The 16,019-nt window shown below is 34.1% G+C and overlaps 1 protein-coding gene across 3 annotated transcripts in view; it reads left to right on the top strand.

Moving 5' to 3' along the window:
* Positions 1 to 16,019, top strand: part of LOC118203382 (ras-related C3 botulinum toxin substrate 1-like) — a 48,804-nt gene that overhangs the window by 27,095 nt on the left and 5,690 nt on the right. For all 3 annotated transcript variants that reach the window (XM_035375665.2, XM_035375664.2, XM_035375663.2), the window contains exon 4: positions 2,426 to 2,543. In XM_035375665.2, the coding sequence (XP_035231556.1) occupies positions 2,426 to 2,543 (118 nt within the window). The remainder of the gene's footprint in view (positions 1 to 2,425; positions 2,544 to 16,019) is intronic.

Here is a 16,019-nt window from a genome sequence, read left to right as displayed (position 1 = left end):
CATGAATGAAGCTAATACTGTATTAAAAAAGGGGACAGAGAGATGTTCAACCTCTTCGCTGATTGTGTCAATAAACTAAAAGATTAAATTTCCTAAAGTAAAAATAATATTCTTCCGAAATTCTGCATAAATGTGAGTTATAATAAAATCTTTCAGAATAAATATTCGTTACGAAAAGAAAGGTGGATATAATAGAAAATGCACCTCAGTTATGGAGTATATTTTAAATAATTCAGTTTTATACATACATGTATATATAATGAAATTGCTAATTATTATCAACTTATTTAATATTATTTTATTTTTCAATGTTCTTTTTCTAAGTCTCCTATTCCTCTAGCTTCTTTTTTAAGAGAAACTATGCTTTGTGAGTCACTTGCAATTTCAACTCTAAACGCGGCTCGCAATTAAATTAAATTTATTCCTATGGTCGCAATATTAAAACCTTCGGAAGCATTGGTTCAACAATTGTAACTGAATTCAATTAGAGTCAACTTCTTTAAGGCAGCTATCAAGTGACTTTGGTTTATTGTGACGGTGGATATTTCAAAGATTGATTAATGTAAGATGTGAAAATAACAGATAATATTTACAATATTAGCTAATATTTACAATATTAGCTACACAGAATTACAAATAGAATGAAACTAAAAATTTCGAGAGGAGCCTAAACTAAAACGTAATGTCAAGATGAAGACTAACGTATTCACAAAAAAAAAAAAAAAAAAAAAAAAAAAAAAAAAAAAAAAAAAAAAACTGTCTAGCTTTTCTTAATGACTTATCATGACAACCCCTGAGGAACTGAGCGAGGGGGACTCTCAGATTTCGCGGGAACAGGAAGAATTTTGAAAAACGCGGAAAGAGGAATCGGAACTAATTCCAGAATTTTACTCTGCAGAACAAATTTATCAAAAAAAATCAATAAAAATGAATGACATATTAAAAAAGTTACAATGAAATAAGCAATATCCCTTAATACAAATATTAATTATCCTAATAAATAAATTAACCAATTTCCTGTAGCAAAATCTTAAGAATGCAAATGGTATATAAGAAGTTAAAAACTTTGTTTCATTAAAAAAATCATGCAAATTTTTTTATATAATTAAATTATATATATTTAAAACATAATATAAAAAAATTGCAACGAAATAAGCAATAAATCTCATATTTTCAAGAGAAAACAGTCAGCAGTCCAGTATCCTAAGCAGTGAATGAAAAATTGTTGCCGAAACCACATTTCTAAAAGAATGGAACTATCATCAAAAACAATAACCAATCAAAATTGTGCTTTGTGGATAACATAATCCAAAATATACAAACCTCTTTTCCATTAGCTAATAAAGAGAGAGAAAGAAAAAAAGGAAATTCTTTCTGTTGTGCCTCGCGGAGACACATGAGCGTCAGAATAGGAAGATTGCGATGTGCTTGTTGCGTGTCCAAAATTCAAAAGAAAATAAGCAGCATGAAATAAGTAATATTTTATCTCATATTTTCAACAGTCAGCATTCCAGTATACAAAGCATTGAATGAAAAACTGTTGGCAAAACCACATTTCTAAAAAAATGAAACTTTTCAAAATGACGCGATTTCATCAAAAAAGGTAAAATAATAATAAAAAAAAAATCTGATTCGAATTTTGAAAAAATCGCTTCGAGGTGCACTGGTTCTTGTCTAGATGCACCTGTGTACCAAATGTCGTAGCCCTGAGTCTATTAGCTTACGCGCAAAGCACGAACGAAAGACACACCCACCCAAACAGACTCTTTCTTTTATTATATGTTGAGATTACAAAAGGAAATCTCTATCGCTAAATGGGATTCTTCAAATAATCTGTATACATTTTAGTCTTAACGGCCAGATTTGATATAGATATAAAATTGTTAAACGTTTTTCATATTGATACTAAATTTCAAACGATAAAAAAATGGGATTCAAAAATTTATAAAATTATTAAAAGTATGTAATATAATGAAAAAATAAAAAAGGTCATCGTGTTTCTCTCAGTAATTATACAAATCTCAGCACATCATATTGTATGAAATTAGAAAATAAGTAATTTTCATACAAAATTCATTCCAATTTTCATGTACTTGTATACAAAACAAGCAAGTAGATGAATGGCTAAAACCTGGAATCAAACATCATGTTCTGTTCGCGATGATTAGGCATGTTGACTTGATGAGGCTTATCGTGTTTTTCTTCAAATGCAAAATAAATGCATGCCAGTGTCCATTTAAATTTTTTCCCCTTGAGCATTTCTCTTCAAACGTAGATAGCCTTAGTATGCTTTGCCATAAATTAGCGAATCCAAATTGTTTTTTATGCTTAAGTATTGAAAGATTACTTTTACCTACTGTTTCAGTATTTGCACATTTCCGTTGCATTTCTTTTCATCATTCTTTTTTTATTTCCATTTCTGTAGACGGATATATTCCTACTGTGTTTCAGCGTCACAGACAGAACTTCTTTTCTCAATGCCACTACTCTATGGAAACCAGAAATTCAGAAGCACTGTCCGAAGTCTCCCTGCATATTAGTAGGTAAGAATATGCATATTAGTAGCAAAGAAAATTATTTGCCTTTATTTATTTATAGCGATTCTAGTGCTTCTTTTTTATTAACGCAGGAATAATGTGATGTTTCACTGCTATGGGAAATGTTTTCTCATAAATTTCTGTAGAACAAATTGAAAAATCTACCTAAAAGAATAATTTGTGAGCATGCTAATGTTAGCCTACAGCAGGGGTTCTCAATCCTTTTATCCCTAAGAGCACATTCTAGAATATCTGTTGGACGGCGAGCATCATTTACTTTTTCAAGATGAATTTATAGTTGGATAGAGTGCATATAAAAAAAAAAGAGATTCGTCGCATTTTGCTTTGTGCTGGTATCTGTGGTGGACGCAATTTCTATTTCATTTAAAATGAGAAAACTTTTACATAGGATTTTATTGAAAACTAAAACATTTTTATTGTGATTGCACAGCGGGGGCACACGTTAAACGATCGGCAGACGCCATGGTTGAGAACCCCTGGTCTAGAGTTTTCATGTGATGGAGAAAGCGTGCTGGCAATTAGGTGGAGAGCAATTTGCTTTAAAGAATGGCTAATAGAAAAATAGTATTATTGTTGAAGACATTTCTTTACGACTGAAAGATATGAAAGCCGTGTATAAGTATTGTATGCAGGTCTTCTGATCGCATTTTAAAATCTTCTCAGTCGCTATACCTCTAAGTAAATAAAATAGCTAATAATATAACATGAGACAACTGCCTATTGTAGGATATTATTATAGTTTATTAGAACTTTAGGAACAAGAAGAAGAAAAAATCAACGTTACTGTCGTCCGGATTCGAATTAGGAATCTTCCACTTGCTAGCTGGGTATGTAACAGTTTACACAATTAGAGTGCGCTGGGAATAGTGAGATAATTCCTTGCAAATTAGGTACACATTTCCTAAGTTAATGGCTATTCTACTATACTTCTATACTATATTTCCTTTAAATTCTTTTTCCCTAAAAATTTTTAGACTAAATCGTTTTTCACAAATTAAAAGCAAAACAGCTAGTGATGCATAATATGTGCGTTAATATACAGACAGCATTAGAAATATATTTGAATAAATACAATAACGCTACAAATATTCATCAAAATTACCATTTATATTTGCTATAAATTAAATAAATTTGAAAAATCGTATCAATAAGTTATGCTATTAAACATAAATAAAATAAGAAATACTATTTCTACTTTTAAACCGTTCAGTCTCTTAAAAACAGTTACAATTGTAGTTTGGAAGATAAAAATATTTAAAAAAGTCATATGGCAAAATTCTGATAACTTCCTATTTGCCAGGGAAGTTCTGGTACAGTGGAGACACTTACCAAGTAACCTGAATAGATGTCTAGTAGCGTAACGTTACATAGCGTAAGATAATGGTCCAAATTTTTGCAAAACTTCAATATAGACGTTTCTAACTCAAAAAATAGTAAAAAACCTTTTTTTTTTTTTTTTCCTTTTTTTTAATGAGTTGAATTCTCGAATAAAATACTTGAAAAAAGAAGAAGAATGTTATAATACAAATGATTATCGCGCATCTCAAAAATGACGCATTGACGAGGCTACAGCGATCAATGCGTTATCTTTAAAGGTAAAAGTGCAAAGATTTCGGGAGACGACAGATTTCTTCGATCTGTGGAACTGCAAGATCTTTTCAGTATCGACGCCCATTGTTTCTTTATCTATTTTTAGTGCTCCTTCTTACGTAATTAGGGTGATTAAGTAGAGTGCATCATGAACAAATAATACGATGAGAACCTGAACCTTCAACTTTGATAAAACGATGCTTTCATTTTGGGTAAACGAATTTGAATGAATCTATCAATTTTCGATTACGATGAATGATACGAGGTTTCAAAAGAGTTTGGATTTAAAAGGTCTCTTTAATCACTTTGAATATTTAGCAGTGACTGATCTTAATTTATATCAGATATTTTTCAAACTTTTTCACGTCTGTTACCTTGGCTTTAGATGGCTTGCCCAAGACGTAAGTGCAGATCTTCTTTCACATTTAAATATATAAAACGGGAAATGTCTTGTTTATTATGTATTTTCGTCTAATCCCTTCATAGTCCTAAATTTGTTAATACTGCATTATAGTATATTCGAGAATTAATTTTTGACGTTAGAAATATTTAGCTTAATCATTAGATTTTCTGTATCGCGTTATGTTATTGTACACCAGGTAGTATTATGTACTACCAGGGCTTTATCATCCACAAGATAATGTTCTCATTTCTCAAAGCATAAGGTGTTTCTTTTATTATTATATTCGCATCCTAGGGAGCTCGGAAATAGGAAATAAGCGGGTGCTGCCTTTCGCAATGGTATAACATTTCTAAACTATCTTTCAGTTCAAATCTCTAACGCACTTCCTTTCTAATAATTTATTTCGTAGTTTTATTTTGAAATAATATCTGTACATAACTCCATGCGATTCATTGCACGTCGAATTCCTTTAATTTCTAGTAGTGGTTTCTGAAGTATGAGTCCGTAGACAATTTTTATTGGATCGCAAAAAATTTTCGAAGTCTTTTTCTTATATTTAAATTATATATAACTCCATATAAAAGCGAATTAATTTATAATTAACTGTTATAATTATATTACTCAGTTAACTGAGTATATATGTGTATTTATCATTTTTCCAGTGTTACAATATTTCGTTCTAGGAATCTACCCCCCCCCCCTCTTTTTTTCCATAGCATATTTGTGAGTCGCAATGAATCGCAATTATATGCGATATGTTTATAAGGTCATAAAGTTTAGGAAACATTGTTTTATAATATACATAATTAATAATTTTATAAACATTTACGAAATGCTAAGAGCATTTATAACAGTAGGGAAATTTAAGTCCGTGGTAGAAAATAATAATTTTTCGTCAACTGAGAGTCGGTTTTTATACCTTAAACACCTAAGTGACCGAATGGATAAAACCGCTGATATTTCGATCCGAATTCGTATCCCTGCGAACAATTTGGCTATATGAATAATTATGTGAAATTTCCCCAGTGTAATACACAAATATGATCAATTTCCTCCAGATAACGTTATTCACCTCTTAAACTGAGCCCTTGCATGTTTTGCCGTATTCAGTTGAAGAAATGAATTTTCCAGATTGCAAGTTTTTTCCTGCTATATTGTATTGTTCTATTTGTAGATAATCAAAACATCCCGTGAAACAAGTAGCTAAACCTTTGAGCTAATTCATACTTAAAAGGTCACACTTTTCTTCGGTCTTTGCGTACAAGAAACTCTGAAATGGTATTTTAGCTTGCCGTTATCTTTTGCAAAAGCCGAAATCCTCTTCAAATTTCTTTCAATTCTGGAAAAGACACTAATATTGGATTGTATAATTTGGGAAAGATACTTAAGTCGTGTAATACGAGAGTTATATGCGTTAATACTTGTTAGAAGAACAAAATAAAATAAAGTAAGTCTGAAAGAATTTAGATTTTTGATGTTACACTAGATGGTTTTTTAAGGTTTTTTTATGATCATCCTAAGCTTCCAGTTTACCCACCAGCTCCCGGACTCTTACTAACTCACCTCTTTTTTTTTTTTTTTTTTTTTCTTAAAATTTATTATTAAACATCGCTTTCTTCATACTTACGTTGCATAAAATTCAACAGTAAAATCACAAACTTTTTAAAATCAGCATATTTTTTAAAGTCCGAATAAGAGTCCCAAGTATTGCTTCTATTTTTTACCGGTGTTTTCTCAATTCACCGTATCAGTGTTCAATTTATTTTAGTAAGATGGCTTGCATTACCTTTTTTGCTTTTTTATTATGAACTTTTTGTCTTTTAAATTTTATTTATTAAACATCACTTTTTTCGCACTTATGGCGCATAAAATTCACCATCAGAATCACAAAATATTAAAAAACAACATATCTTTATAATTCCCGACAGAATGTTAATTGCTACAGTATTTTTTAATTCCAGTCTATTATTCGCTAATTTATTTCTTTAATATATGGCGATAGCGTATGGTGTCAACTTTCTTTTATTGGTGTTCCCAGACATTTTTCATATATTCGGTGTATTGTTTCTCTAAAAATAATACTTGGCGATAACATTCACTGACAACGTCCTTTTATTTGAAAAGTGATACGGGCACAAAAGTGTTGCAGACAAAAAAGTGAGAATCAGGACTAGAGCACCTCTGGTGCTAGAAAAGTTTCCGTAAACTTTATTTTTGTTATTATTTATCCACGTGATCCAAACATAATTTAGATCAGGTTCAAGAATTCATCATGGCCAAAAGATAGAAGGCCTCGTTGGCCAAGACCTTGGGCACCTTACAGGTAACAGTATGACTTTCACAGGTTCCCTCGTCTCTCCCAACTTTGATCGAGAACACCCGCTGTAACGGAAACCTAAGCCTCATATCCTAATTCCCCTATCCCCATCCTCTCAAGAAGACTTTTAACTCAAAAATTTCATAAGTTCTCTCAAATCTTAATCATAATATATATTTACAACTACGCTCCGCATACCACCATGATTTATGGGGCGACTTCTCTAACCTTTCATGTCCCCGTAGACGATCCCGGATCTAGAGGGGAAAAGCCGAGGTCTGTGCCCCGGGCGGCAACTTCTGAGGGCAGCAAATTCAAGAGTGGCACTGAATTGTATTTGAAATGTTGTCAAATTTTGATGCAACATTAATAGTTTTAAAGCCAGGTTTAAAACCTCTTTTAATAATATTTATAATTAATTACTCGAAACCTTTTAATGGAGCAAACAGTTTTAAAAGTAAACCAAGTACAGCCGAACACGATCCTAAAGATAAGATCAGGAAGAGGACAATAGAGGGACTCCAAGCGTCACTGAAAAAGTCAAAGGACCCTGTCCCTCTGCCAACCCAACATGTAATTTTATTACAAAGTACTCCGTAAACGTCTTTGGTCCTTGTAAGTGATGTTTAGAGCAAAGAATCTATATATCTTTCCCTTCAACTTCTTTGCCTAGAGTCCCTCTATTGTCCTCTCTCCTGGCTGGAATATTCAAATGAAAAACAGAACGATTGTAAATTGTAACTCTTTCCTAACACCCAATACAAATTAACCTTGGACCAATGAAATAATTCAAATTAATGTACGTCGAGAATATACAACAGAAATGAAGTAAGGTATTTTGATTTTTGCAGCCGGTCAACAACCTAGGTTTTAAAAATGGGTTTATTATTTTTATAATTTTTAAAGTTTTTTAATTTGGACGGTTTTTTGTTGTCTCTCTTTCTTTTAATATGCCTGCTTCTAGTATTCCTCGCTATATTTAGCGAGACGCAACTATTTAGTTAGCGCGCGCGTCCGCGACGCGGTCCTAATACTGTTGAATGTAATTACGTCAATTTTTAGCTTTTCTTATATTATAAGTTATATTGCATATTATTTAGTGAGCAAGAAATCATGAAAGTGTCTAGGAAAAAAACTCTCAGGGGCAGAATATAGAACCAGAGTAAAAGATAGGACCGAACAGAGAAAACAAATTGCAGCTGAAATGAGAAATGGCTTCACGGAAAAGACGAATCGTCAGACCCTGCCGCAACTTTCGATGGTGCCGAGATTCTAAACGATATTGATTATTTCTTGCAATTTGCATGACCAAGATGAAGAACCTATCATCCTCAAACAGACTTCATTTCAGCAGAGAACAACTTTCTTCATAGACCCCAAACGAACATCTAGAGGACATGAAATTAGGATATAAGTATTTTCTCATTTAGGTGAGTGTGGGCAGCAGAAAAAAGACTTAAAATCTTTTGATTTGTCGGACCCAGGTAGTTGGCCAATCACAGAAAAATGAAGGATCAGCTACGATCTTTCTTAAGCCGAAAAATATCCAGGAAACGTAGACTTTAGGTACACGGAACGTGATGGAAGACATTTGGCATCTTCTTTGTGGAACAGAACATTAGCAAATAATGAAAGGCTTAAAAGCTCTTGGCTTATATATTCTAAAACTAAAAATGCAATTTTTGTACATCCTATGAGATTTACCAGGAACATGCCACTGACGTTACATCTGCTTTGTGTACTATAGGATTCACTAATTGGAAAAAAGCTTTAGAAAGGTTAACTGAGCACGAAATATCTAAAATCCACAGAGAGTGCATGACTAAGTGGAAAATTCCACTACAACAAATGAAATCGTGTCACGGCATCGATCATGACATTGAGAAACTAATTCACATAGAGAAAGAAAATGGAGAAAGATTCTACAGATGAATATGGATGCTGTATTATATCTTACAACAAACTGTCTTTCTTTCCGTGGGTCTGATGAAACCCCTGGCAGTCTGCTCACAGTGTCCTCGGCCTAGTCAAGACAATTTTTTTGAATTTAATGACTCTGCTAGCCAAACATAACTCTTAAGTATCAGTTAGACTACCTAAAGAAGGGACAAGTATCATATTTAACAAAGATAATCAAAATGAAATTACTGATGTAATGGCGAAAACAGTTCGCAATAGCATTTTAAATAATATTAAAGAAGCCAAATATTATACAATAATGTTCGATTGCATTCCACATTTGTCTCATACAGAACAAATGAGCCAGCTGATTCAATACGTAAAAAATATGTAGTGATGTGTGTGAAATAAAGGAGAGTTTTATTGATTTCGTAGAAATTGGTGGAAAGACAGGAGAATGTATTTCTCAACGGATTGTGGAAAAACAGAAACTTGATGGTTTGGATATTGACAATGTCATGGCCAATCTGAGGATAACAGATCTAATATGGCTGGTACTTAGATCATATAAAATGCTGTTGCGATTAATATCATTTAAAATGCTATTGCGAACTGTTTACTTACCGCCATATTAAATCCTGTAGTATAATCCAGGATTACAGAAATGAATAAGCTGGCCGAATACGTGCGATGTTTGGCTCACTCTGAATCTCGTCTGTGTGCATTATGCCTCGTCTTCCCCGAAGCAGTTAATTTCTTTGGAATTATCCAGAAGATATTTAGCTTTTTTTGTCTGATTCACTATTCGTTGTGATATTACGAAAATATGAACAAAAACCAACCCAAAAGGAAGCAGCCAAACTAGATAATCGGCAAAATATGTGGCTGTGAAAGCCCTTCTAACGAATTTACCAGAAGTAGTAAAATCCTTGAAAGAAATTAATTATCTTTTAAAGTACTATATTACTATTTCAAAATTAATTATCTATCAAAGTGCGAAGCAGGACATCTGCTACATGTTGTAAAAAATTTTGAATTTATTATCAGCGTTCCGTCGCATTAATGGAAAGTCTGACCCAAACTTTGCAAACAATGAGAGAAATTCCTACGGAATATTGGATAGAAGAATTTAAAGCAGCAGAGGAAAAAAATTGAGGTTGAACCTATTCTGACAAATAAACGAATTCTAAAACGCAAAAAGGAATTTGATGAATTCTGCGAGGACGAATCACGAACATTTCATCGTGTTCAGCTACCTTTCTAATGTAATGAAAATTGTATTTGATCGAATCTTATCAGAAATTAAAACGAGGGTTTGAGCTATTACACTAAATTTAATTTCGCAATGGTCGTGAAATATTGAATATGTCAACTGAAAAACTGCAAAAGAATGGAGCAGATCTTGCAGGAAAATATGAGTGAGATCTCTAAACGCATTTGAGTTCTGTCAGGAACTTGCCGTTTTTAAAGAACAAGCCCCAGTGTTGTTCGTCGACATAAAAAAGGCTAGAGCTTTTCATCTCTTGCAACAGATCTACACCTACAGCAGATTTTCAGGATGCGTTTTACAATATTTGTATTGCCCTGCGGATTTACTCTATGCTTCCAACTACATTCGCAAGCTGTGAGCGACCTTTTAGCAAATTAAAACTTATTAAAAACTATCTGAGATCATCGATGAGCCAGGAGCGATTATCAAGTCTCGCAATTCTGGCAATCGAAAATCAAACATCACTTCAACTATACAAATTGCTATTATCCATCACACAATGAATGTTTCTTTAACACGGAAGTGCCCCGTTTTTCGATTTGTATGGAAGTGTCGTGTGTCGAAATACTATCAATGCTCTGTCAAGGGAGGTTCTAAATGTAAACAAAAAACACTCCATCTGGAGACCGAAGCCTTCAGAGCAGTGCTTCAATCGCAGTGCGGGGTTGGCCCCCTCCTTTCTTTCTTACCTCCATGGTCTGGCTAGTTATTGTTGCAAATATTGCAAAATTGCGTATTTCAGAGAAAATGTAATTTTGATTATTACAGTACAAAAATAGTCTTTTGCATGAATATGTAAATGTTTATTATGTTATCGAGCTTTATGAAGACGATAGTGGAGTTCCTGAGTAAACTACATGAAGGCATTATTGTGAAATTAATATTTAACGTACTAGGTTAAAGTTACTGTTAGTATCGAGAAATTGGTACAAAATTATTCAATCCATTGTATTAGTGATTTGTAATTTGCTTATATTTCTTTAAATGAAATTTCTTATTATTTTGTAATGTCTGATTCCCATTTTTGTGCTGTGCTGAACTATTTTAGTATTTAGTTCTGAATCGTTTTCTATTAGCATCATTTAGGTATGAGTAGTATGAGTATGTTGCAAATATTGGGGGGGGGGGACATTTCAGGGAAAATTTAAATTTGATAATTTCAATGCATCGGAGAAGTAACTGCATTAAGAGGGATCGCACGGTTTTCTAATTATGCAACTTTTGGTGTGTATGTTCGGCCACCAGCGGCTGAGATGTAAAGTCTGAACACTGGTAGTTTGGTCGGGGGTTAGAATCAAGAAAATTAGCTGGTTGCATGGGTGTTTCCGCCGTTTCGCTCATGCATAACTTGCATATGAGCCAATTACTCTTAGGTCCCTATCACATTATGTTTCGGCTACGCGGGACTTGACGTCGAAAGGGACAATTCTCAGAACCCGCACAATTCCAGGAAACACACGTAGCTAGGTTACCATTCTCATTTACTAGAAAGACTTGAACGCCAAACAGTAATCGATTATTGCTCAAAGGGGGATCACGTGATCCTTCAGAAGCAGAACTTTCGTCTGATTGGTTGTCTCTACCCGGGACCCGAGAATTTTCGGTGAGGTTTGAAAAAATCCTGCGTAGCCGTAACATTGTTTCTGTAGCTAGGGGGGGACTTCGCTTCCAGCAGGACTCTTTTTTCTAGTTATCCTCCCATTTAAACCAGTGCTACCAGAATCTCGTTTCTCAGAAAAGTCCCGTCTAGCAGGGACTGTAGCCATATGTGATAACCTCTATAGAAAGACCTCAGCGAAGACATCTCCCCTCTTAGGCAGGCCTCTTATCTCGAAAACTACCTATTTCTATGTTTATTTAAAAAAATAACATTTGTTACGGAAACTTAAAGGAAGATGGGTATGGGCGGCAATTTTAAGTTTTTTTCCCGCCTAGGAAAAATGCTAAATCCGGCGCTGCCCGTAGGTGAGTAATAAACATATTTTATCTATCGCAGTTTGGGCGCAGATTTCATTTCAAGATTATAAATTACATTTTTTTAACTTCCTTAAACTGCAGGTATAAATAAGAGCTCGAAATCGTGTAAAATTCAAAGCATCAGAGATATAACAATAAACAAGAAGAATCAAATCATCTTTATTCAGGACGACAAAAATAATGTTCTACCCTCTAAAAAGTAACTTTCCAAATTCCCGGGAGGTACGGCATGGTTGCGAATTCCAGAGAAGATAGTCAGAGTTTAGATTTCACCAAACACAACTGTAAACTGGCAAGATAACTATTAAAAAAGTTACCTTCGGTGCAAGTTACTACTCTGTGTGCTGCAGAAAGGAGTCGGGAATGTCACAACAAAACAGAAACACTGGCAAGCTACCAACTGGAAAGTGCAATAAATTCCTTTAAAATTTTCTGTTTTTGATGACTGCATTTTAGTGGATGTTAAATGAATGACAGTTCATTTCAAAAGTCTAGAGCTAATAAAAGTAGAAATTCTTTCTTCTTTGATCATTAACTTGTAATAGCTATGTAATTTTTTCAGTAAGCTTACTTGAGACTTCATATAAAATCAATATAATAATATCCTTCTAAATACATCCTGGAATATGTCATTGAAGTAAAATGTTGATATGAGAAAAATGAAAGTTGATCAGTAAGACATGAACTTTCATTTTATTACTATTATTACTAACTAGGTGTACCCGCCCGGCGTTGCCCGTGCATTTAGAAAATGCAGATAAGTGAATAGCGCAGGAATAGTAGTGTAGGACATGTAGACTGTCTCTCTCTCTTCCCCCCCCCACAAGCTACAAAAAAGAAATGAATTGTAATTAATCGATTTAATGTATCGTCAAAACAGCAAACTAACGCTAGAATAAAGAAATCAATTGTTACAATCGAACGTTATTTGAAAACAAATAATAATTAATATCAGTGAGTCAAAAAAACCGTGATTAATAAATTATAAATAATTTTTTTTAAATTTTTCTAATTCAAAAATCGAAAATCGGGCTTCGAGGTCTGGTGGCCAGCCCCTTTGTGCTTCCGTATAAAAAATTCCAGGTCCCTGCGTGCGATAGATTTGGCTGGTGAGCTCGGTCAGACAGACAGACAGACACATTACACTTGCTTTTATTATTATAGATTACGTAATGGTGAAGCAATTTAAATCCTTAACACTTCACTCCCTCCATCAGCATTTCAATGAACAATTAAGCTTACTCGTTACTTCGGTGTTCTGTATTATTTGCTGAATTCTGACAAATTTAGAAAAATTGCAATTATATGAGTAGAAATCGTGCCATTATTGTACTTCATGCTTGTATTGGATTTCATGTCATTATTCTAAATGATTTTCACTGAAGCATCGAGATGTCATATTTTCGGAAAATTATTTGGGAATTTTTCAACTTTTTCTGCCTCTCCTCTCTCTCAAAAAAAGGGGGGCAGGCAGGCTCTGCAGTTTTAAACTCACTTACACGGTGGTTTTACATTACACGATTCCTTTCTTGTGTCTTGACCCACAAGATTGACTGCAGAATACTGATCATCCGACTCAGCTTCATGTCGCGAGCCTAAACCGAGCGGTAAAACCGCTAAATACTGGGATTCAAATCGTGGCGACTGGGCTGACTGCATGTTAGTTTTCGTGGTTTTTTCCATTTGTAACGTGAATGCCAGTGTTTCTTTCGAATGTATTTTCCTCTTAGACTGATATCAAACATCCATTTATCTCAGATGAAAAACTGTTTCAAAAGATTTTTCCACCTCCTTTACCACTGAAAGAAAGGCACACGGTTTTTTCCTTTCTTTCGTGAAAAAGTTTAAGTTCTTCGTTTTCAACAACCAATCAACTATCAGCATCGAATCTCCTCATCAAACGTCATTTGTAATGGAGAATTATATAGTATCCCTTTTATATAGTAACCCCAAAACGATCCGCGGTAATTGAATGTTTCATATCACGTGACAAAGTAGAAAAAATTATGTAAAGAGTTGTTCTTCCGTGTATGATGTGAATACGATACAATTTCCCTACAAAATCTTCCCCGAAGACTTTCCTTCTCTTAGGCAGATAATTGTCGCGTGCTTTCTTGTAATCGAGGTAATCCAATCCAATCCTCTCTTGTTCTTTGTTCTAACATTTAAGGTTGTACTTCCTTTAAGGCTTCATATTTCGAACAGAACTTCCCAGGCTTTTATATAAAATAAAGTACTCTTAAAATATAAGAAATAATTTCTTATGCTATTTCAACATATTGCATAATTAAATTGACATGAGTAGAAGAAGCAAAAGAAATAAATTCCTACAATTCATTTATACATTAATGTAATAAACTCTTTTAGCAGATTCTTTCCAAATTCTAAGAATTTGTCCTGTATTACTTAACGATATCATAGGATATATCATCTATGTGACCTTTCGGGTGGTGTGACTAAAAATCTTTAATTTGTGTTCTATATGGACTGGCAAATAACCAATTTTCAGGCAGTTATTTGCTATTCGATATAATATAAGATCTTTAGCTTATCTTTCAAATTGTAACCTTATTGCTAAATAAATTAAACAAGCAATAAATACATGACAAGCCAAATCTATCGGGACGTCATTCTAAAATACACGTCACGAAATACACGTCTTAAAGATTTTAATTTTTTCTTTATTTTTATTACCCAACCTAATAATTATAAATATTTCTAGTATAGCTTCAATAATAAAATGTATTTCTAAAAGAATATAATAGGTATTTCAGTCAGTAGAATTCTTTTCCAATAAAGCCTTCAGTCATTTTTGTTTTTAATATATACAACACTGTTTCTGACCGAGTCCATAAAAAACCGATAATTGAAGGAAATAACTCCATCTCTATTTAACCTTCTACGTACGAATATCTGATACTATATATATCATTGTATGTTCACAAAACTTCTAAATGCATTTGCGAAAGTCCACAAGTCCATCATTACTTTTCTCTGAATATCTGAAAAGCTTTCAAAATACACTCATGTCCATAAATTAAGGATAATGCAAAATCAGGCAAAGGAAGAGTTAGAAGCAAAACAAATATGACTTATTTGTAAAGCTTATTTATTAAGCAAAAGGTAAAGAGCAAAAAAAGATGCTATATGTTTGATATTATTTAAAAAATTAGCGATTTTTTCTCCCTGGAGCAAATTACAAAAAAAAACCTATTTACAAAAAACCAATATTACATGGTTGGTATGATTGTTAATACATTCTATGTCTCCCAGACGATGCAATACACTCCGTACAACGCCTACGCATGATGAGTATCAAATTATCTATCTGATCTTGGGGGATATTACACCAATCAAAAAAGCAATGCTCTCCGAAGTTCCGGTAGACATGTAGGAGGAGGTTGACGGGCTGCAACTCGTCGGCCAAGCGTGTCCCACACGTGCTCTACTGGATTCAAGTGCTGTGAGAATGCTGGCAAGTCCATACGGGTGATATCCTCCGATTAAAGGCATTCGCTTACGGTGTTTGCGCGATGAGGACGGGCGTTGTCATCCATAAACACAAATTGTCCGCCCATGGCGCCCCGAAACAAACGTACATGTTGTTGCAGAATGACGTCCCGATAGATATGGCTTGTCATGGTTCCAATTTGAACATGCAGGTCAGTTCTGGAACCCAGAATAATTCCACCCCAAATGAGCACTCCTGCACCACCGTAACGGTGTCGTTCAATGATGTTTTCTTGGTGGTAACGGGTACCTGGAGCTCTCCATATGAAAATCCGGCGCAAATCTGACTGCAAGCTAAGCCTGGACTCGTCGGAAAACATCACACAAGCCCACTGTTGCGGTGTCCACAATGCATGCTCTCTACTCCAGGCTAACCGCAGGCGACAGTGAGTTGCAGTAAGTGGAACGCATCTGACAAGTCTACGAGCATATAGACCAATCTGCCCTAAGCGTCTGTACACGGTCTGCCTTGAAATTGTCGTACCAGTGGCTTAA

The sequence above is a fragment of the Stegodyphus dumicola genome, chromosome 8 (genome assembly GCF_044657685.1).
Source record: "Stegodyphus dumicola isolate Sdum_Otavi_A_Nest chromosome 8, ASM4465768v1".
NCBI classification, from domain to species: Eukaryota; Metazoa; Arthropoda; class Arachnida; order Araneae; family Eresidae; genus Stegodyphus; species Stegodyphus dumicola.
Note: the sequence above shows the minus strand (reverse complement) of the source record. Positions and strands in the feature narration are given on the sequence as shown.